Source organism: Eumetopias jubatus, unplaced genomic scaffold, assembly GCF_037043125.1.
Source record: "Eumetopias jubatus isolate StellerSeaLion01/CBP00866 unplaced genomic scaffold, mEumJub1_p1.0 scaffold_3, whole genome shotgun sequence".
NCBI lineage: Eukaryota > Metazoa > Chordata > Mammalia > Carnivora > Otariidae > Eumetopias > Eumetopias jubatus.
This window is the reverse complement of record NW_028274809.1, coordinates 27,022,179-27,047,236: the sequence shown is the minus strand read 5'-3', so window position 1 is coordinate 27,047,236 and position 25,058 is coordinate 27,022,179. Positions and strand designations below refer to the sequence as shown.

Below are 25,058 nucleotides of genomic sequence, written 5' to 3'. Positions count from 1 at the left end.
ATCCTGAGACATTAAAAGAACTTGCCCAAGATCCAACAGCTCCTAAAAGGTAGAGTATTTATTCAAATTTAGGTCTGTCCGTCTCCACATAGTAGGCTTTTCCTACTATGCCAGTGTACTTTTTATGTGTATGTTCCTAAAATCTAGTTTCTGTAAGATTGAGAAAGGAAGGAAAAGGGTCTGAGAGGCAGCGGGTCAGTCTGTCTAATCCTATATTGGTTTCCGGTAATGGGGGGGAAAACTACAAATACCGTAATCTAATAAAAATTTATTTTAACCGATTTTGCACGGTATTTAATACCTATGAACAAGAATTCCGGGGGCGCAATCATACAAACTTCTACCCAAGAGGTGTGGAATTCTAGGAAAGAATGGTATCAAAGTATTTTCTCTTCCCTCTGCTCTACCCAGTTGTAATGGTTGCAATAAAAAACAATACCAACAACACCAAATAAAATGTTTTAAGTTTTCGAAGTTTATCAAGAAGACCTCTATTTGTTTCCATTAAAATGTCTTTATTCACTGTTTCACAGGTATATGCAAAAAAAAAAAAAGGTACTGAAATGATTCTAGCAGATTACAAATTCAATTAATGGCTTTTTTTTTTTTTTGCCCAACCAACTGAGCCACCCAGGCACCCAATGGCTTCTTTTTTGATAATAATTACTTTTCAGTGTCAAATCAAATGTTTCCTCACTTTCCTATCTTATTTATTTACTTTTAATTAATTAATTTTTTAAGAAATTTTATTTATTTGACAGAGAGATACACAGCGAGAGAGGGAACACAAGCAGGGGGAGTGGGAGAGGGAGAAGCAGGCTTCCTATGAAGCAGGGAGCCTGATGCGGGGCTCCATCCCAGGACCCTGGGATCATGACGCTTAACGAATGAGCTACCCAGGTGCCCCATTTATTTACTTTTTAAAAAGATTTTATTTTTAAGTAATCTCCACACCCAACATGGGGCTTACACTCACAACCCCAAAATCAAGGGCTGCATGCTCTACTGATTGAGCCAGCCGGCCAGGTGCCCCTCACTTTTCTATTTTAAATGATTTCTGTTATTATTACACTTATCATGATTTGAAATTTTGTTTATTTACTTCTTACTTTATCTGTTGCAATTTATTTGTTTATTCACTTCTTAGCAGGGATCTTGCATTTCATTTGCCATCATATTTTTAAGTTCGGCTTATAGAAGACACAAAGTATTTGTTAGTTTTTAAAAGTACACTGCTCCAAAATAAAAGTCTCTGTTTTGATACCTATAAGGTATACCAATATATTGAAACTAAAGGATGATAAATTATTCTGTGTTCTCCTATAAATGGAACTGGGATAAAATCTGTTGAAAGCCCAGGTGTTGGTAGATGAGAGAAGCGACCACATTCTCTAGTTGGGTGGGGTTGGGCAAATGCTCAGCTTGAGTTTAGTGGTTCCAGGAATCCAGTGGTTCCTGCTTCCACTTCATTCATCAGCATTTCAGAGACTCTGCATAAGCTTTTGTTTGAGGAAATGATTCCACGGCCTAAAAAGAGAGGTTTAGGAGAGGGTGGTAGAAAGCATTTACATTGTATATTCTTCCCTTTCAAAGTCAATGTGCTGTAACTATTATTAATGTTACTGTAAATAGTAATAGTAACAAAACTATTGCTGCCTCAATTTGAAAGCAATTATGCTTTTTTAGAATTTTAGGGAGAACCAAACACCAAGGTTTCTAGAATCAGAAAATGTTTGCCTTTTAGCTATGTAAAAAATTAAAAGTTAAACCTCGTACTGGAGAATTTTAGAATCTTTGAATTCAAAGTTTCTCCTACCACTGTATTAATTTCATATTTGATTTCTCTTTAAGAGAGCATATAAAAACATGTTTAGCATTTCCTCCCTTGCCAGGTTGCATTTTATCTTGAGTAGATTTAAAACCAGATTAGTTGTAACAGGATTCCAGGATGTGGGCAGATGTCTATTTGTCATGGACGATATCTCTTGCAATCAGCTCCTTCATTATTTCGTTGGTACCACCATAGATTGGCTGAACTCGGGCATCCACATAAGCTCTAAATAAATCAGAAGATGACTGAATGAGTAAATAAAAGATATTGGAAATTACAAATTTTGACTTACCAGGTAATTATTAGTTACTTTATTTAATGAATCCAAACAATAAAAGTTCTTCATAAATTCCTTTTTTTCCACTATGGCATTCATCCCAGATTTGTATAATTATAAAATTCTATTAAGATACTGGTCATCTTTATAGCTTTGTTTTAGTTTGCTTGATGAGACTGCAATTTCAAAATAACATTTATTAGTATGTTTTATTGATTTAATTTTGTAAAATTTAGCACATACAGCATTCTAAAAAAGGCTGTTTCAGGTTTAGAATGGACAAAATGTCTTAATTTCTTGTTATCGTTAATGTTCCCTTAAAAAAGTTATAATCTACTGGTTTTACAGGAAACAAAAGAGAAAAGAAAGTACCTATTTTCTAACATCCCTTTAGAGTCCCACTACCAATGCTGCCATCAGGAGTATAAATTGATGCTTTAGAAAATATTACTTCCCACAAAGTTAACAAGTAACTTATTTTTTGAAAATGGTTAATAGTCACTCCAGTAATGTATGACATTAAAATACTGAGTGCCTAAGTCTACTGCCACAAAAAAAGAAAAAATGTTACGAGGAATTCACTGTTGGTAGCAATGATAGCAACCAGGAAACTGTATAGTTGTTTTTACCTTTTCTCATCTCATTTTATCCTCCCACTTTATCCTCTCATTTTATCCTCTCATTTTCTCATCTCATTTTATCCTCTCATATCCTTTATCCTTTACACCAGCATCAGGGAGGATAAATATTACTATTGTTTTGCAGGTAAAGAAACTGAGTGCAGAGCAGTTATACATGCACTAATTAATGGTTGCTATTTATTGGTCACATAACAGATAATTAATTGGCAGGCTGGAATGAGAAGGTAGGTATCTTGCTACTTTGGCAAGTATCTTTTTTATTCTATCACAATATTTTCATTGGTATAGGCATGCAGGACTAGTTATGAGCTTTGGACTTTCCTAGTAGACGAATTCAAAGGCATTTTTTTTTTCAAGCATAGAATGTTTTTTGTTTTTATTTATTTACATTTATATTTATTTATTTTTAAAATTTTCTTTATTTGAGAGAGAGCAAGACAGCAAGAGCATGGTGGGGGGCAGAGGGAGTGGGAGAAGGAGGCTCTCCACTGAGCAGGGAGCCCAAGGCGGGGCCCGATCTCAGGGTTCCAGAATCATGACCCGAGCCCAAGGCAGCCAATTAACCGACTGAGCCACCCAGGCGCCCCTGTTTTTTGTTTTTAATTTGTTTTGTTTTTAATCTGAGACAAATTAAATGTGCCGGCTCTCTAGAAAAATGACCAGTTCTGGGACTACATATTCATCATGGTACCTTGCAAACAGTGAGCACTCAGTAAATATTTATGGATTTAGTGTATTACAAAGGAATTTTAGAGTCTCAATACCTACTTTTTGATGAAACTTGAAATATGAAGACATTTGCATTTTCAAATATATTTCTTCTTTTGAACAGATTACACTGTTGCCCACAAAATCCAGCACTTGCACATAGAGAACTTACCTAGCATTTCAGCCTACTTCAGCAATGCTTTTAGAAATTTTTGGACTGGGCTTTTTTTTTTTCCCACATTAAATAAGTTCCAATGGAGTAGGTAATGACAGAGATCAGTAGACCTTTTATAGGTTACTAATTAAATTAAGTCATCAACTAAAATTAACAGAGAAAGGCAGCAGAAGGAATGTTTAACCACACAGTGACAAAGCTCTGTATCTCAGGCTGTTCCTCCTAGCAGGGCAGAGGAGTCTTGAAATGGCAAAGCTCAGTAAGCCTCACTTCTCAAAGTCCCCAAGCTTAATGAGTAAGACAGAAACATATTCATATGCTTAAGACCAGTTATTTAAAAACAAATAAAAATCAAATAAAAAGCGACAAAACAAAAAAGCAAAACAAATAAAAAACCCCAACAAATCCAAAACACACACACACACACACACACACACACACACACACACACAAATAAAACAGCTTAATCCGAGGATATAAGAAACACAATCAGAATGATTTTTTTCTCTCAAAATCTGTGCACTGCAACCGCATACTGCCTAATGTGTCTAATCAGCCTTTTGATATTATCTACTATTCTCTCTTCCTAACTTATGAAAAGTTCTTTCCCCATGTCTTTGGGAAGAAAAATAGCAGTCTAGTTTAAAAGTTCGTACAATCTTTGAACTAACGAACCAGCCAAGAAGGGGATTATTATTCCTGAAAGGAAATATAAGTCTCTCAAATTGAAACCAGGCATTTCAAGTAAGCCATCAAGCTACAATATTTGCTTGCTACTGACCTGAAGGAATGGCCTCTAAGAAAACAGAGAGCAAGACTTACTCTACACTCTGATCTTGGGCTATGTGGATGGTAACTCTTCACCTCATACACCTTTCTTGGAACCTGAACTACACTAGACAAACACTGAGCCAATACATGTCTACATTTCCAACAGCAGTTGTAATGGCACAGTCAAGTAGAAGAATATAGATATGCATTATGATTTTACTTTCTTACATTGTGAATATTGTGAATAAGATGGATTAATATTGTGAATAAAACATGAAAATGCACAGAAAAAAAATTCCAGTGATGATTTAATTTGTGCTATCATAACTCAATGTTTACTTCTGATTTCATGACTACACAAAGATAAAAAAAAATCTGCTTTTGATTAAGGCTCATTTGAAGTAGTTCTGAAAGGATATATGCCAAAATCCAAGTCCAGGGATTGACCAAAAAATAAAAAAAATAAAAAAATAAAATAAAATGAGTATATATATGAGTGTGTGTGTATATATATAATTTAGTTACTTCATGTCTACATTCCCAAAGAAGGGAAAAGCCCTAGTTGCTGCTGAGTTTTTACAAAAGGTTATAAATTATACACACCCTGTGATTAAAGCTTTCTGAACTGCCCCAATGGCTACAGAAAATTAGTAGATTAAATCTATACTGGAGCTTCCGTTCTTAATGTAACTTAACTAAAATGTTTAATTTTCCTCATTGAAGACCATAAGTATATCAAATGTTTTCAATTATGTTTGCCAAAATGATAAATTTGAAAGTCAATTTGAATACTAGTTTGATAATTTTCCCTTTCAGATAGTCTGTATTTAGATTAAAATTAGAATAGAAAAAGTTTTTAGAAGCCCATAGCATTCACATTATCAAATTCAAAACTCAACTGGACTTCTCTCCATATAGTAAAACTTCCTTGAGAAAGTTTTATAAACTGAAAATATTGCTAAATAAGAGGAAAATTTGCTAGAGCAAAATGAATAATCAAATATTTAAGATATGAAAACTTTGATCCTTTTCATATTTGTTTTTTTCTGAAGTGCCATTTTTTTTTTTACTTTTAAAAAGTGATATTTTAGGGGCACCTGGGTGGCTCAGTCAGTTGAGTGTCTCACTCTTGGTTTTGGCTCAGGTCATGATCTCATGGTTGTGAGATCAAGCCCAGTGTCTAGCTCATACTGAATTGAGATTGTCTCTCTCTCTCTGCCCCTCCTCTGGCTCATGTGTGTGTGTGTATGTGTGTGCGCACATGCACGTGTGCATTCTATCTAAAATAAATAAATAAAATCTTTAAAAAAGTAAAATAAAAAGTGATATTTTAGAAGACATATAAATGACCAACAGGTATATGAAAAAATGCTCATTGTCACCCAAATCAGGGAAATGCAAATCAAAACCATAGTAAGATATCACCTCACATCTGTGAGGATGGCTATTAAAAAAAAAAAAAAAGGAAAACAGGTGTTGAGAAGAATGTGGAGAAATTGCAACCCCTGCACACTGTTGGAGGGAATACAAAATGGGGCAGCTGCTATGGAAAACAGTATGGAGGCTCCTCAAAAAATTAAATAGAACTACCATATGATTTTAAAATCCCATTTCTAGGTACTGATTGTAAAGAATTGAACAGGACCTCCAAGCAATATTAGCATTCACATGTTCATTGCAGTATTATTCACAATAGCCAAGATGTGGAAACAACCTAAATGTCCATGCACAGATGAATGGATAAAGAAAATGGAATGGAATACTGTTCAGCCTTAAAACAGAGGGAAATTCTACAATATGTGACAACTTGGATGGACTTGAACATTCTGTTAAGTGAAATAAGCCAGTCACAGAAAGACAAATACTCTGTGATTCCACCTATATGAGGTATCTAAAATAGCCAAATTCATAGAATCAGAGAAGAATGATGGTTGCCAGGAACAAGGGAAGAGGAAAATGGGGAGTTATTAATCAACGGGCATAAAGTTTCAGTTGAGCAAGATGAATAGGTTTAATTATAGGTCTGCAGTAGAATGTTGTACCTCAGTTAACAATACAGTATGGAACACTTAAAAATTTGTGAAGAGGGTAGATCTGATGTTAAATGGTCTTACCACAGTAAAATAAAATAATTAATAGTCAATGCAAATTAAAGGAAGACTAATAACCTATTTTTTATCCACTACGTTAGCATAAGGTTTAAAAAGCAGGAACATTCATAGTTTAGGAAGATAAGTTAGCCTCAAACTTTTTTCATTTGAATATGAGTTGCGACTAACTAGAGAAAATAATCTGGCAATGTATTAAAATTTAAAATATGCATACTTTTGAACCAGCAGTACTACTTTTGGAACTCTGTCCTGTCATAATCAAAAACACATGTATCTAAGACAAATGTTTAAAGGTGTTTTGTTGAAGCATTTATTCTCATAGTAAAAGAGTCGAAATAACCTGTGTGACTATGGTTAACCAATAAAATACAGCATCATTTGACCATAAAGAAAGTGATATTAATCCTTCTGTATAATGATTCAAATAAAGCCAAACTTTATTATGTTGGTCTCTTCACTTTAAAAATGATAAAATCCTAGTAGCGAGCTGATAACATGAAGCTGTTTCATCCGCTTGAACACACTCTGTAGTCAGATGACAAATACAAAGATTTTGCTTCTCTTTTTCCTCTACACTCAATGTACAAAGTACAGTAAAGAAATTTTCCTTTTTCTTCACATCATACTCACTTTGCAATTGGGTACTCCCACATGTATCCCCAACCTCCATGGAGCTGGACACAGTCATAAGCTACACGGTTTTGTAAGTCAGATGCCCTAGATGACCAAAATAAAAAGCAAAAAAGGAACATTTGAAATGGATTTTCACGAGGTGCTTTACAATCAGGAAACAAATTATTTCTGACTGCTTAAAGACATACATTATCAAACAATTACAATTAGACATATTAGCTAACCAGAGAAGACTGACATAAATTATATATGAAATAAATCTCTTGACAGTTTTCACATAATGAATACTTTCCTCATCAATTAGTTCTGGCTGGGTTTTTGGTAAGGCTAGAAATAAAATGTGGAAAGCATAGACTATTAGGTTTTGGTTACTTTAGGCCTGAAAAGGACAAAGTAAAAACCTGAATTTGGTCTAATTTATTTAGATTCTTTGTATGATCTAAGTAACTATATAGTTATACAACCATCTATTTCCTTTTGCCTTGTAATATGTCTTTTTCTCCAAAGGTATCACTTCTACCTGAAGGCTGCAATTCTGAATTTCAGTAACTGTGAAAAAACTTTTTTAGGGATTTTGAGAAATAAACTGAAAGTAAAAGTAAAAACCTAAGAGGGAAGACTACTATTAAGGTACGCACCATTATTTAGGAAACTTGTTAAAGATTATTTGGGCATTATTATTCCCAAAGTATCTGAAATACTTGAGAAATATTCTTGATCTTATCACAGTAATTTTAACTATCATTAAAATTCATAAGATAACTCGTAGAGATTTTATTCAACTTAACATAAAAATATAAGCTCAAAATGCTTTTCAACATATTTTTCTTATTTTTTAACTTTTAAAGTAAAGTAATGTCTGCCCAGAACGTGGGGCTTGAACTCACAACCCTGAGATGAAAAGTTGCATGCTCTACTGACTGAGCCGGCCAGGTGCCCCTCAACCTATTTTTCAACAGTGGGAAACAAAGCAAAAGTAAGCATAACCACATTTTCTTCTGTAAAATAATTTTTAACTTAAGTCATAGGACAGGTGAGGATGTTCCTAATACAACAGTAACAATATAATGATTAACAGATAAGGCTCAGGGGGCAACAATATTTGGAATTCTATACATTTTTGTATTTGGCAAGTATTTTAGTGAAATATTTACTGGGCTATAACTAGCTGCTTCCTCTGCTTCAATGTGAAGTAACAGTATGTCTTTAAACTTAGTGTTTTCAAAGAACAATAAGGTCAATAGCTATCTAAATATCTCTTTTTCTAAAAATGTCTAAAAAATTTTTATACTTTTTTCAATAAGTCAAAGAACTTGCTATAAATGTAAATGTAAAATGTATCCCTCAAAGTACAAGTTCCTAGTAATGCCACATCAATTTCAACCTGGCAGTTTTATTATTTTGGAATCATTACATAAAGAAGTATCCTGCATATTTCCCCATTCTATTTCTGATTGAACTGAACACAAGTTAATGAATAATGACAGGAATTTTTTCTAGGTTATTTTTGGGCTAATGAGATGTGAGAATGTTCGTTTTTAAAACAGAGGAAACCAAACCCATTTCCAGAATCTGATTTAAACTATGTTCTTGCATCTTAAAATACACAAAAACCTTATAGGAGTCTCTTTTCAATTAATTCATCTTTAATACCATTGCTACTCATCTTTAATCCCAATGAAAAGTCTTTCCAAGGCTAATAGGACATTTTCCCTTTCACTCAATCGAGCATGTGTCACTTTTGATGGGACAATCAATTTTTCAGACGTTTTTCTTAGATCTGGACAACATTTTAAATAGAAAAATGCAGTCCAATCTACTCATTTTACAGATATCAAAATATTGGCCCTGAGAGAATTAAATTTAATTATAGTTATTCGATGAAAGACTTGGGATTCAATCTCAGGATTCTAAGTCTTACTGTTCTTGTTTGGTCTCATTACAGTGCTACTCATCAGATAATTTGAAATTAAACTAGTACTTGAATGAACTAACCAGTCACCCTACTTCAGTATCTTAATATCTTATTTTCAATAGCAAGCTAAAAGTTAAATCCACTTGAGTAATTTTTAGCACATTATAAATAGGCTTCATGGGACCTTCCAGCATTTTTTTTTTTTTAAGTTGATCCTTACTGTAGTTTTTATTTTCACAGCCTTCTTCCTTTAAGACCCTCACGGCTGAGTGTAAGGTTGGAAGAATTGCATAACAGTCTGTGCAAACACCACATTTTAATTACTGAAGCACGCATACCAATATTTCGCCATGGAGGCCGTGGCAGAGTCCAGACGTTTCTTTTCATGCAGCTGAAGACAGCTGTCCACAAAAGCTCTGGTTACACAAATGTGTGTTTTTAATTCTGCCAGCTTATGCTGCACTGTCTTGAATTTAAAGAAAATGAAAGGGAAAAAACTGAGCATAGAAGAAGAGCATATTTTTAGTCACCTAGTATATCAAAAATTATGTAATGGAAGATCTTTAGAGCAAAACAAAAGCAGAATTACCGGTTCTTTTTTTTTTCCCCTCTCTAAGAGGCATATGTTAAACTAAATAACTTAAATTTAAAACCCACTATATTCATTGCTAGAGAAATCTGTACTAAAAAATGAAAAAAGAGATAAATACATAAACAACATCTCATGTTTTAGATTAAAAAAAAAATTTAGACCAGTTAGGGAAACTGCCTGAAAAACAGCAATGGCTTCAATAGGTGAGCACCATCTGGTGGTACAGTCCTTTAATACAGCTGTTGAAAACACCTCTTTTTCCTCCAGAATCTAAATCCATATAGAATGTCTTTTTTTGCTTTTTATAAAGAATTTGTCTCTATTAATGAAATTAAGTATACACATTTATCTATTCTGCTTCTTTGTCTTGGAGTAAAATAATAAAGTAACAAGCTGGAAGGACAACATTAAAAATATTTATTAGACATTATTTTATATGGCAAAGTATTTAATTTAGATCTACAGAATGTAGAATAACAGCATCAGAGCACTCAGAGATCAAAGTCCAGTATGCTCCAACCTCTTTCATCTCTCTCTGCCCTTCCTCCGATCCCTCTCAATAGCTAGTCTCTAACTTGAACTGAATGATCTGGAATGGCCAATGTTAATATTTTATACTTTCTCCTCCTGGCCCATAGACAACCTATAGTAGCCTTCGAAATCATTCTCTCTACTCTCAAGTGTTTTTGACTGCTTTCACTTCAATCAAATTTTCTTATATTCCAGTTTCTTGGCTCTCATACCTTGAATTCTGAGTTTACATCTGGTCTCTTTGGCACCAACTCTTGAAACTCCTTCAGGAAACTGGCTTGGATTTGACATACTAGCCTTCCACTTTGGGTAACCCCCCAAAATACACCCCATTCTAGTTGACCTCTTAGGTTCAAGGCCCAGCTATGGTCAGCTGGCTCTCTCTTCCTTGCGGAAATTCAGACAGAACAGAGTTTTGATCATGCTGCTATGGAATTCATGAGTGAGACCTTTGCTGTGGCTAATAAAAGGCGTGGAAGTTAGTGACAAAGTGGCACAGTTAAAATCAAACTAGAAATTCATGTGCCCCACCTATGCACTGGCAAGTTCAAAGCCATGATTGAGTCCCCAAAAGGAAGGCTTTAGGGACCAGATTCTCAAGAGGATGCTGGCCCTGCCATTCCTATTGACTAGGGCAATTCTCAAACCACAAAACTGAACCTTTTAGCATCGTTGTTGTGGGGACAGTTTGGGTACTTCCCATTTCCAGAAAAGAGTAGAAAAGGAATATAATAAGACCCGGGACCAGGCAAGACCTGAGGGTCAGGAGGAGTAGGTGCTATGAGGGACCGATTCCTCAGAGGTGTTATCAATATAACTACCATGCCAATGAAAAACCCAACTGACTGCATTTCGCTTGGCTTTACTCCATCCTGTTCTAGAAACAAACAATATGACTGGCACCTAATGGTTCCAAAACCAAGCAATAGGAAGATGGGTGCCACATTTTTTCCACCTCTGTATCCTGGCCTCTGATTCAGAACATGCTGGGTCACATCAAAACCTTCTCCCCCGCCCCACTCTTTCCCTTACCTTGTTTATCTCCCTTTCTATTCATTTATATTTAATTAGGCCAAATCTCTATCACCTAATCAGCATGAAGTTTCCCACTTCCACCCCAAACATTCAAGATTATTCACAGAAAACCTAAAGATGGAAGAAGAAATGGAAAAAAGTGAGGAAATACTGTTCTATACATTGAAAACAGATGAGTATATATCCCCTCTAAGCCTATTCCTGGTTTAGTTCAGTGACATTATCTATAACACTTTATTTGGAAAATAAGTGAGAATCTGACAATTTTTTAAATTTATTTATTTTTATTTGAAAGAGAGAGAGAGAGCACACGCAGTGGGGAGAGACAGAGGGAGAGGGAGAGAATCCCAAGTAGAGTCCCTGCTGGGAGCAGAGCCCAATGTGGGGCTTGACCCCACAACCCTGAGACCATGACCCAAGCCAAAATCAATAGTCAGATGCTCAACAGACTGAGCCACCCAGAAGCCCTGAGAATCTGACAATTCTTAAGATACTTTTGCCCTCTCCCCACTGTGATGGCGCACTTGAGAATTTATGCACTATTTACAATGTGAGAGAATCAAGATCTCTAAGCCCAATTCCCTCACATGAGAGCTATTTCTCTGGGAATGCTGGGAGCTTCCAGAAGCTGAAGTTAAATTTCAGATCAGAATGGGCTCATTTAGAATTCTTGCTTTAATTCGTTTAGTGAAGTCCACAGGTTTGAAGAAATTAATGCCTCCAAGAATACATAATTTACTCTCTGGGGATAAAGAGATTAAATATTTGCATATTTTAGACATCACTTTGGGCATTACTATACAGATTTTGTCTTGGCTCTTCACTGCAGACATTGCCTCATGTTTTCAGAAATTATTCTGTAATGGATGGTGGTGAATAATTGTACCACACATTATTAGCAAGGTGCTTCTTGTGAATGATCAACACACTTGTAGCAATATTTTAAAACATTCATTAATAACTAATAGATACTACTGCAGCTAGCATTTAAAAAAAAATCCTCAAAACCTACTGAGTGAATCGAAGTATCTTTCAGAGTTCTGAAAGACACAACTCTTTGAATCATACAATTGTGGAACTGGAATACAATTTGAAGAGGTTATCTAGCCCACATTCCATTTAAACAAAAGCATTAATTGTACTCTAACATATTATAACTCAAATATAAAATATAACATTGGGGTGCCCAGGTGGCTTAGTTGGTTAAGCATCTGCCTTCGGCTCAGGTCATGATCCCAGGGTCCTGGGATCGAGTCCTACATCGGGCTCCCTGCTCAGCAGTCTCCCTCTCCCTCTCCCTCTGCCTGCCGCTCTCCCTGCTTGTGCTTTCTCTCTCTCTGACAAATAAATAAAATCTTAAAAAAATATACATATATAAATAAAATATAACATGTTAGGTTTGCCATTTAATTTTATAGTTAATTAACCCCCCACTCAAGGTCTTAAGAATTGGGTAATTACTTTTTGGAGGAATGTAAAGAAGAAGTGCTGTTTTTTTCCTCTCCTATTCCTTTTTGTAATATTCTGTGCTCTTACAATCAAGAGGATACCACACAGGAAATAACTAAAGCTTGTCTTAGAAAAGAACATTGAATTTTCACTTCATTGCCCATGGGTGAAGGAAGTGGGGAAAGAAAAAAAGGTCTATCTACTTTAAATTTCTGGGTAGTAAATAGTGTGTGTGAGTTAAGAGTGTAGGTTCTGGAGTTATAATCTGTGTTATCTTGGCAAAATTGCTTAACCTCTCCATGCCTCAATCTCCTTATCTGTAAAATGAGGGTAAATATAACTTATTTTATAGAGAGTTGTGAAGAAAAAATGAGACAATTCATTTAGCACAGTGTCTGGCACATGGAAACAATGCAATAATGAGTCACTATCATTATTTATATCTGAGTTTTACCTAATTATTATCTAATCTTTAGAAAACCATAAGATTTGACATCAAATATGGAGGGTATGAATGAAAGGAAATGAAAATCCTGTAATAATTGCCACTTAAGTATGACAGGTCTCCATCCTAAAAAGAATATGATTTTTTTGGTGGAATGTATCCAAATGGCAGAAAGGCCCCAAATGTTTAAAATTCAAGGATAACAAAGAGAAAGGAAGGAAACTGAATAGTTAAATGACCATAAGATGACATTTGGCTAAGTATAATATGACATTTAAAGGTCTTCTATTTCATTTTAATAACCAGAACGATAGTGTACCCAGCTCTAGAATAGGAGGTGAAAGCAATATATTGGTTGTTCATATTCTTTGAATACATTCCTAGACTGAATATGAAAATATTACTCAAAGGTACTTATTTCAATAAAACAGAAAGATTAGAAGAAATATCTCAAAAATCTGAAAACATACATATGTTCATGCAGAAAACCATACTACAGGGAGCCCTAGTATACGGGCAGAAGCAATGCTACTGCCACCTAGTGAAATTTTGGTAAACTACATTTGAAAGGAGGCAATAATAAAACGGTACTTGCTTTGAAATATATATAAACTATACATAAATTTTCTATTACTATATAAAATACATATTAATATATAACATATATTGGGCGCCTGGGTGGCTCAGTTGGTTAAGCGACTGCCTTCGGCTCAGGTCATGATCCTGGAGTCCCGGGATCGAGTCCCGCATCGGGCTCCCTGCTCGGCAGGGAGTCTGCTTCTCCCGCTGACCCTCTTCCCTCTCATGCTATCTCTCACTCTCTCTCTCTCAAATAAATAAATAAAATCTTTAAAAAAAAATATATATAACATATATTAATATATGAAATACATATATTATAAACTTTTTTCCTTCTATGGGAAAACATTATACCAATTTCCTATTTCCTTCATGGTCAAATGTCAAATCAGACTTAACATTCTGAGTTATAGACAATCTGGGTAATATCATGGTCATCTTTGTTGTCATTTAATACGTATTCCATAAAAGGAAATGTAGATTTCCAAGGAGATGGAAAATATGCTTATTGGGTTCACTTTTTATTTTTTTAAAAGATTTTATTTATTTATTATGTCAGAGAGAGAGAGAAAGAGGGAGAGAGCACAAGCAGGGGGAGCGGCAGGCAGAGGGAGAAGCAGACTCCCCGCTGAGCAAGGAGCCCGATGTGGGACTTGAGACCCAGGACCCTGGGATCATGACCTGAGCCAAAGGTAGATGCTTAACCAACTGAGCCAGCCAGGCGTCCCTATTTTTTAATTTTTTAAAAAAATTTGTTTCCGAGAGAGAGAGAGAGCACATGTGTGCAGGGTGGGGAGGGCCAGAAGGAGAGGGAGAGTCTTAAGCAGACTCTGTGCTCAGCATAGAGCCCGATGTGGGGCTTGATCTCAAGATCCTGAGCCGAAACCAAGAATTGGACATTTGACCGACTGTGCCACCCAGGCTCCCCAAGGTTCACTTTTTATAGTATCCATAATAGGGCTAAAAGGCATGAAATTGGTGGTGGTTGGATTTCAGAAGCAAAAGCTATTACAGACATACCTTGTTTTCTTGCTCTTTGCTTCATTGCACTTTGCAGATGTTGTATTTTTAACAAATTGAAGGTCTGTGGTGACCCTCTGTTGACCAAGTCTATCTGTGCCATTTTTCCAACAGCATTTGCTCACTTTGTGTCTCTGTGTCATATTTTGGTAATTTTCACAATATTTCAAACTTTTTCATTATTATTATATTTGTTATGGTGATCAGTGATTTTTGATATTACTATTCTTGTTTTGAGGCACCATGAACCACGCCCATATAAGATGGTAAGCTTAATCGATAAATGTGTGTGTTCTGATCGCTCCACTGACCAGCCGTTCCCCCATCCCCTGAGCCTCCCTATTCCTTGTGACACAAAAATACTGAAATGAGACCCATTTTTAACCCTACAATGGCCTCTAAAGGTCCAAGTGAAAGGGAGGAGTCATACACCACTCATTTTAAATCAAAAGCTAGAAATGATTAAGCTTCCTGAGGAAGGTATGTCAAAAGCAAGCCAGGCTGAAAGCTATGCTTCTTATGCCAGTTAGCCAAGCTGTGAATGCAAAGGAAAAGTTCTTGAAAGAAATTAAAAGTGCTCCTCCCGTGAACATGTGAGTGATAAAAAAGTGAAACAGCCTTGGGCGCCTGGGTGGCTCAGATGGTTGGGCGTCTGCCTTCGGCTCAGGTCATGGTCCCAGGGTCCTGGGATCGAGTCCCACATCGGGCTCCCTGCTCAGCGGGGAGCCTGCTTCTCCCTCTGCCTCTCTCTCTCTCTCTCTGTCTCTCATGAATAAATAAATAAAATCTTTAAAAAAAAAGTGAAACAGCCTTATTGCTGATATAGAGAAAGTTTGAGTGGTCTGGATAGAAGATCAAAACATCCACAACATTTCCTTAAGCCAAAACCTAATCCAGAGCAAGCCCCCAACTCTCCTTAATTCTATGAAAACTGAGAGAGGTGGGAGGAATTTGAAGAAGTTTGAAGTTGGCAGAGGTTGGTTCATGAGGTTTAAGGAAAGAAGCCATGTCAATAACATAAAGTTGCAAGTTGAAGCAGCGAGTGCTGATGCAGAAGCTGCAGCAGCAGGTTATCCAGAAATTCCAGCTAAGATCATTAACAAAGGTGGCTACACTACACAATGGGTTTTCAGTGTAGATGAACCAGCCTTATATTGCAAGAAGATGCCATCTATGACCTTCACAGCTAGAAAGGAGAAGTCAATGCCTGGCTTCAAAGCTTCAAAGGACAGGCTGCCTTTCTTGCCAGGGGCTAATGCAGCTGGTGACTAAGTTGGAGCCAGTGCTCACTGGCCATTCTGAAAATCCTAGGGCCCTTAAGAATTATGCTAGATCTATTCTGCCTGTGTTCTAGAACTGGAACAACAAAGCCTGGATAACAGCACATCTGTCTACAACATGGTTGATTTATTGATTATGTTAAGCCCACTGTTGTGCTCAGAAGAAAAAAATGCCTTTCAAATATTACTGATTATTGACAATGCACCTGATCACCCGAGTTCTGACTGAGATGGCAATGAGATTAATGTTGTTTTCATGCCTACTAACACAACATCCATTCTGCAGCCCATGGATTAAGGAGCAATTTTGACTTTCCAGTTGTATTATTTAAGGAATACATTTTGTAAGGCTGTAGCTGCCATAGATAGTGATTCCTCTGATGGATCTGGGCAAAGTAAAGTGAAAACCCTCTCCAAAGAATCCACCATTCCAAATGCCATTAAGAACATTCATGAATCATAGGAAGACGTGGAAATATCAACATTCACGGGGGTTTTAGAAGTAGTTGATTCCAACCCTTCTGGATGACTTTGAGGGATACAAGACTTCAGTGGATGAAGTGACTGTGGACGTGGTGGGGACAGCAAGAGAACTAGAATCAGAAAGTGGAGCTGGGAGACAGGACTGAATTGCTGCAATCTTATAATAAACTTTAACAGATGAGGAGTTGCCTTTTATGGATGAACAAAAAAGTGGTTGTTCAGCAGATTCTGGTAAAGATGCTGTGAGGATTGTGGGAATGACAACAGAAGGTTCAGAATATCACACAAACCTAGTTGATGAAGCAGCAGCAGGGTTTGAGAGGACGGACTCCAATTTTGAAAGAAGTTCTACGGTGGATAAAATGCTAGCAAAAGGCATTGTATGCTACAGAAAGATTGTTAAGGGAAGAGTCAACTGATGTGGCCAAGTTCATTGTTGTCTTAAAAAAAAAAAAGGCAAAGCCACCCAACCTACAGCCGCCACCAGCCTGATCAGTCAGCAGCCATCAACATCGAAGCACCCTCCATCAGCAAAAAGATTACCCCTCACTGAAGGCTAGATGATGGCTAGCATTTTTAGCAATGAAGTATTTTTTAATAAAGGTATGCACACATTTATTTTTTTGCAAAGATTTATTTATTTATTTGAGAGAGGGAGGGAGAGAGCACACACACACAGGGGGAAGGGGCAGAGGGAGAGGGAGAAAGAGTCTTAAGCAGACTCTACACTGAGTGCAGAGCCCCACTCGGGGCTCAATCTCATGACCCTGCGATCAGACCTGAGCCAAAACCAAGAGTCATATGCTTAACCAACTGCACCACGTAGGTGCCCCATATGTATGTACACCTTTTAGACATAATGCTATTGCACGCTTAGTAGACTACAGTATAGTGTAAAGATAACTTTTATATGCACTGGGAAACCAAAAAATTCATTAGACTTGCTTTATTGCAATATTCTGGAACAGAACTGGCCAGTATTTTCTAGGTATGCCTATAAAGTACTTTGGGTAAAGTTCAGAAATTCACGGAGTAATACTTCATGTTGGGAGGAGCCTATGGTGTGTATTTTAAGAATCACACCTATCAAATTACATTTCAGCATACAACTTTTAGAGGGCAATCAATACATATTTGCTCAATGAAGCAAAAAGGAATAAATTATGTATATCACTATTTCTCAAAGGGAGAATATTGGCATTTTGAGTGAGACAATTAGTTGCTTTACAAAGCTATCTCTGAATTACAGGACATTTAACGGTATCAGCCTCCAGAGCACCAAATATGAAACATCCCTCCCATTGCTGTGTACCCCACTTCCTGACAGTTCTAAATACCTGGGGGGAAGAGGGCAATCACTGAGAATCACTGCGATGTGTAAATTAATGATACACAAATGACAAGCAATATAAAATATAAAATCCTTACTTTGAAGGAAATCACAATTTAGGCAAGTCAAACCATACCGTTTTTTAAAATTTTTTTAAAAAGATTTTATTTGTTTATTTGTTAGAGAGAGAGAAAGAGCACAAGCAGAGGGAGGGGGAGCAGGAGAAGCAGGCTCCCTGCTGAACAAGGAGCCCGACGTGGGACTCGATCCCAGCTGAGCCGAAGGCAGACGCTTAAATGACTGAGCCACTCAGGCATCCCAAACCACACCATTTTTAAAAATGTTTTCTAAAGTGTGTGCCTCATTTTAGATTCAGATTCAGAACAACTATTTTTAGATCTATTTTATGTCAATAAGACAGGATACGAAGTTTTTTTCAGAATGGAAAAACCTTTTTTTTTTTTTTTAAAGATTTTATTTATTTATTTGAGAGAGAGCAAAAGTGATCACAGAGGCAGAAGGAGAGGGAGAAGCAGACCCGCTGATGAGCGGAGAGCCTGATGCTGGGCTTGATCCCAGGACCCTGAGATCATGACCTGAGCTGAAGGCAGACACTTAACCGACTGAGCCACCCAGGCACCCAGGAAAAAGGTAACTTGATGAACATTCAGGTAGCAAATAATTCTCAAAATGGCCTGGGGTAGGTCCAGAACAGGAGCCAGAAGTTGATAAAAAGGTTCCCTTCATTGATTGGAACAAAATGGAGGAATATATTATGTAAGGGAAAAATAGCAAACTTTAGGGAGTGGTTAGTTTGCCAGGCAATATTCTGAGCACTCTGGGTGTACCATCTAATCCTCACAGCAATTCTATAAGGTAGCTACAGATATTATTTACATCTTGCAAATAAGAAAATGCTTTGGAGAGCCGTCATATAACCTGACTAGACCACGGAGATCCAAGTAGCTGAGCTAGGACTTAACCATGCCTGAAGTTAATTTCTGTAATGCTGGTCCTAAAAGGCTACCAAAGTGTTTCATTTCTGCCTTGCCCTTTACAAAGTCCATCATCTAATAGGTCATTCCACTTCACACTGTTCCAAGTAGATGTCCAACTCCAGGTTTTTTGCTGGTAAAATGTTTAACCAATTTTATGACTGCCTTGTTTTTAAGCTGTTCATTTAAGAGGAAACTAGAGTCTAATATTTGATTGGCATGGTTAGTGATTATGGCCACCATATGCTGAGTTCTTTGGCAAATACCTTCAACTTCCTTGCAAAACCCAACTTTAAACAATCATCCACCTACTCTGTGCTTGACCCTGGATGGCTAAACCCTTCTAGTAAATCTAATACATGAAAAAGCAGAAGGTGGGACGCCTGGGTGGCTCAGTCGGTTAAGCATCTGCTTTTGGCTCAGGTCATGATCCCGGGATCCTGGGATTGAGTCCCGCATCGGGCTCCTTGCTCAGCAGGGAGCCTGCTTCTCCCTCTGTGTGTGCTCTCTCTCTCTCTCTGACAAATGAATAAATAAAAAATCTTAAAAAAAAAAGCAGAAGGTACCATTATAAACCATGATCATTAACCTCATCCGAGTGCTCAATACTGCTAACAGCCTTTACTACATTTTTCGAGTTAGTTCAGTCTCTCAATTTGAAGACGTATTTCAAATCTTCCTCTCCTTGGACACTTCCATGTCCCCTTCACTCACCTGTTTTTCAAGAACTGAGTCTCCCTATATTACTTAAGGGAAATGGAAGCCTTCATAAAAGAGCTTTTGCAATTTTCTACCAACAGAGCTAAGTATCTGAATGAACCTAGACCTGTCCTCTCCTCTTTTCTTCCTGTTACGATGGGGGAAAGGTCTCTGCTGTGGGGGTGGGAAGGCCTATCTTTCCATGTGCTTTGGCACCCACAACCTAAGACTTTCTCAAATATCATATGCAGCTGATTATCTTCTTTATATCTACAATATTTCCCTCTTAACTAAATCCTTTCTCTAGGTATTAAAATGTGCCTCCAGCATTCTCATCTTAATGACAAAAACTTAATAATCTCTAAATATGTCACTGGACCCCAAAGTTCTGCCCCCCACCCTCTTCTCAGCCCCTAGTGACTATCTTTCTCTTAACTACCATTCACAGCCGAACTCAGGAAGAGTTGCCTGCTATCAATATCTTTACTTCTCCATTTCCATTTACTCCTCTACCCACTCTGGTCTGGCACCACCCCACCCTAGTCCATTAATGGCTCTTAAGAAATAACTTCCCTATCACTATGTCCAATGGGCACTCTTTTTAAATTAATTAATTTTAATTCAATTAATTAACATATAAGGTATTATTTGTTCCAAGGGTACAGGTCTGTGATTCATCAGTCTTATATAATACCCAGTGCTTATTACAACACATACCCTCTCCAGTGTCCATCACCCAGTTACCCCATCCCTCCATCCCGCTCCCTTCCAGCAGCCCTCACTTTGTTTCTTAAGATTAAGAATCTCTTATGGTTTGTCTCCCTCTCTGGTTTCATTTTTCCCTCTCTTCCCCTATGATACTTTGCCTTGTTTCTTAAATTCCACATATCAGTGAGATCGTATGATAACTGTCTTTCTCTGATTGACTTATTTCTCTTAGCATAATACCCTCTAGTTCCATCCATGTGATTGCAAATGGCAAGATTTCATCTTTTTGATGGCTGCGTAATATTCCATTCTATCTATCTATCTATCTATCTATCTATCTATCTATCTATCTATCTATATCACATCTTCTTTATCCATTCATCTTCCAATAGGCATTCTTTTTTTTTTTTTAAAGATTTTATTTATTTATTCATGAGAGACAGAGAGAGAGAGAGAGAGAAGCAGAGGGAGAAGCAGGCTCCCAAGGAGCAGGGAGCCCGATGCGGGACTCGATCCCAGGACCCTGGGATCATGACCTGAGCCGAAGGCAGACGCTTAACCATCTGAGCCACTCAGGCGCCCTTCCAATAGGCATTCTTGACCTTCATCTTAGTTTCCCTCTAAGTGCCTTTGGTCCCACTCCTGCCTACTTGAAATCTTTCCTCTTGGCTTCTGGGACAGTACTTGCTTGATTTGCTTTTTTCTTTCTAGCCATTCATTCTCTGTTGTCTTTGCAGGTTCTTCCCCTCCTACTCCACCTGTAAATCCTGCATTTTTCTCAGGACTCTGTCCTAGAACCTCTTCTTGTCTTATTCCCTCAACGGTCTCATCTACCTCCATGGATTCTATACTACCTCTATGAAAATTACTCCATATTCATATTTAGATTGACGTCACTTAATACTAAACTATGACGACAAGCTTACCTGCATATGTGCAACTGTTTTCCCAAAAACTTTTCTTTCTTTAACGTAATTCCTGGTTTCTTCAAACATGAATTCACTGGCTGAAACTGCCAACTCAGCAATCAGTAGCCTTTCCTATAACACAAAATTAGGTCTAAGAATCATTCTAATTCCACAAGTGATTTTCACATGATTTCAGTGATGATAAATCTTATAAATAATCTTAATAAAACTCATAAAAATTAATTTATTTCTTAATTCTCTGAGAAAATGTTCCCACAGAGATTTACAAAAATATTTTGACATATCCATAATTCTCTAAAACAAATCCTTTATTTTTATAAATGACTGTCTTCACTACATATACAGACATAGTTTATTTCATTCCTTCTTCTCATCATTCATCTATGAGAAGAAAAATATGAAATTCTTGATTTTTATTTATTGATCTCTGCACATTACATGTCCTAATAGGTCTGTGAAAATCAACATCTTAAAGGGTACAGATTAAATTCTGTCTATTAGTGCAATCCACAGTCACTTTAAATCATCTTGCTAGTGATTTCTGTGGCAGTGTTTCTAGCCTTGTCCCCAATTTTACGTTTAGCCCAGGCTGAGGCAGTTACTAGGCAAATGCACCTATGCTCATATGCTGGCATGTGAGGCTCAATGATCGTTCAGCTAGCACACTCCAAAAACACAGATGGAGGGCTGACCTTATTGGGTATGAACTCAATCACCTTCCCCTTTGATTCTCAGGTATTACAAAAAAAATCCTGCCAAATGTTTCGGCTGACAGTTCCTTATAAGGAGCTAAGAATTCTTGACTTGTAGTTAAGAAGCTACAATCATTCTAAGAGGATATTACAGCTATGAAATACCTAATTTCCCCACTCACTTATAAGCATTGATTCATATCCCTGAGTTAATGATTGACTATATCACCAGTTTTATATACGTAAACTTACACAGTTCTATGTTATTTCATTCGACTTCATTTGCTAATCAGAAGATAGACTCTGTAATAACTCTGACCTGTGGAAGTTCTTGCATGAGGTAATAGAAGCCTTTATTTTCTTCTCCAAGTAGACTACTAGCTGGCAACCGGACATCTTCAAAGAATAATTCTGCAGTATCCTAAGGGATCACACAATTAAGTACACAATTATTTCATTTAAGTCTCCCAACAAGCCAATGAGGTAATGATTATTTCCATTTAAGAAAACAAAAGCAAGAACAAAATAAACCGGAAGCCAAGTTGGGGTGGTTAATGACTACAACGAGGAGGTGGTAAACCAGGGATTCAAACTCAGATCCCCCGATTCCAAAAACACGTGGCTTTCTCACTACCACACACTGCCATTCTAGCTCCAGTCTCGTCCAGTCTTGTCCAGTTCTGTACATACCAAGAGCTAAGTGTTTCCAATGCGTATTAAGTAAAACATGTTTTTCTTTTTTGGTAATGAAAAACTACCAGATAATTATCAAATAATAGAAAAATATTTTCTGCTCCTACTTCATAATTTTCTTCAATCAATTTAATAGAAGGCCTATTAACATATAATTAATTTTGCCATTTCTGAAGCAGATACTCAAAATACCTTGATTCACTTCTGATGCTGAGTAACAGAAAGAGATACAGTTAGATAAATGGAATAAATCTCTTACCATTTCTGAAAAGCATATCTTAGGAATTTGGCATAAGAAGGCATGATTTGATATACATATATCAAACTTACAGAACTACATAGTTCTATAAGGCATAACTGAGTTAACTCAATTATTTATAATTAATAATTTATACTGTGACTTACCTGGGCTTTTAATCCCATTTTTTGTAGCTTTTGTCCCTTGATAAATCCTTTCATTCCACTTTCCACCAGAAAAAGGCTAATGCCATGGGCAGGAGACTGAGCTTCACGATTTGTGACTGCCACAACAAGCACAACATCACTCAGCCACCCATTGGTGATGAATACCTGCAAACCCCAAATATACTGTGATATATATATTGCAATAAATCAGGTCCATGTATAAGTCATGATTGGAGGAAAGTATTCAAGAAGACTAAACGAGACAAGACATTCTTTATGTCTCTCTTTGTACTCTACCCAAGTATCTGCAGTGTTAATAACCTACATGAGGTTATTAAAGAACACAAGGAAAGCAACCCAATGCTTCAAAGAATGAAGCCAGTACATTTTCATTCCACAATTAATACTATAAATAATAATGAACAGAGCTTATTATGTCCTTTCCAAACTAAAACAGAATTATCTATAAAAATGATAAAAGGATAAACTGTATTCTAGAAAGAAGTTGCAGATGAGAAAAAGGAATCTGTTCTAAGTGGCACTATACTATTAAAGAAGAATTATGTTCTAAAATCCACAGTGCTGTACATACAAATAATGGGAAATAAGCCAATGATATTAGCATTGTCTACATGACAGCAAGTGAAGGGGGACATGGTTATATGTAAATTTATATCAAAATTTGTAATAGGGCTGGGATTATCCCTACTGAGGGCCATCGTTTTTAATTTTTTTATTTTCTGGTATTGAATGATTATAACATAAGCTCATTGTAGATGTTACACAGATGGTATATTGTGATAAAGAAAAAGGGGAAAATCCTCCATCAGTCCATCATACAGAAAGCATTATGAATTTCCTTTCTGGTCTTTTTTCTTTTAACATAGTTGAAATCTATATGCATTTTCACTTAAGTGTTAATATGATCTCTTCATTTAATGTAATTATTTTTCTATACCATTAAAAACTTCCTATCGATGCCTTAATGGGCGCATATTAGGTCATCTTATTGGTGTACTATATTTACTTACTTATTCCTTTACTTCTGCTTCCTTTCAATTTTTTGTTATGTCTAATAGAGATTTGGTAGCTGTCAGTGGTGCTTTCCTGGGTGGTTCGCACAGAAGACTTGCTTAGAAAGCTGGAGTCATAGGAGAATGGGTTCCCATTTCTTTCTTTCTTTTTTGTTTTTTAAGATTTTATTTATTTATTTGAGAGAGAGGGAGAGGCAGACTCCCTGCCAAGCAGACAGCCCGATGTGGGACTCAATCCCAGGACCCTGGGATCATGACCAGAGCTGAAGGCAGACACCCAACCGACTGAGCCACCCAGGAGCCCCCTCATTTTACTTTTGACCAAGTATCTAGTCTTCTGTGGCCCTCTGTGGACAGAGTTAAGTGATCATATACTGGAATCAGCACATATTTATTATCATCCTTAGAACGAATAATTTAGACAAAAATTCTTAAAGTATGTTTGGAAAAACACCAGTGACTCAAGATAATCTATGAAGAGAATTTCCTAGGTTCCAACTTTTAGAGGTTCACAACGTATATCAGCATATCAAAGAGTGAGAAGTTGCACACATTTTCCAAATTTATTTAACACCACAGATACTGTTTTTCTGTATAACAACTATGAAACTAGATTATGGAAAGGTCTTTAGAACTGGGCTACTCAAAATGTGTTCTTCAGACCAACGTCAGCCCACAAACTGCTCTTAGTCCTTGACAGTGTTAAGTACAGAAACTAAGAGTGTTTACAAAATTTTACAGCAATTTGACAGTATAACACTCAAACTTATGATTTTGTAAATTCGAGGGTATTAGTCTAAAACTAATTAGAAATTTTTAAAAAAAATTTCAAAGAAAATAAACATAATTAGTTCTTCAACAGGCTTTGAAACAATTTTTGGAAAGACCGCCTTAGTGTAAAAGATAAACATCTTTCGTTCACTTAACACTCAGTTGACAATAAATATTTACTGAGTTTATACTAGACACAGCTTTAGGTAAACAAAATCCTCTGCCATCATGATATTAGATTCTAAGGGACATATTTACTCCTAAGCCTGTCTGTAACCTTAATTGGAGTGCTTTCCAATTCTATCTGGGTTGATGGGACTCTCAGA

The 25,058-nt window shown here is 36.7% G+C and overlaps 1 protein-coding gene across 1 annotated transcript in view; it reads right to left on the bottom strand.

Annotated features, from left to right (window-relative positions):
* Nucleotides 1-380: 380 nt before the first annotated feature.
* The window catches only part of ACADL (acyl-CoA dehydrogenase long chain), a 43,026-nt gene continuing 18,348 nt past the window's right edge, over nt 381-25,058 (bottom strand). The window contains exons 6-11 of the mRNA XM_028112111.2: nt 22,928-23,092; nt 22,149-22,250; nt 21,135-21,248; nt 9,401-9,528; nt 7,145-7,231; nt 381-2,056 (exon numbers count right to left, since the gene is read on the bottom strand). Of these exons, the coding sequence (XP_027967912.1) occupies nt 1,963-2,056; nt 7,145-7,231; nt 9,401-9,528; nt 21,135-21,248; nt 22,149-22,250; nt 22,928-23,092 (690 nt within the window). The 3' untranslated portion in view covers nt 381-1,962. The remainder of the gene's footprint in view (nt 2,057-7,144; nt 7,232-9,400; nt 9,529-21,134; nt 21,249-22,148; nt 22,251-22,927; nt 23,093-25,058) is intronic.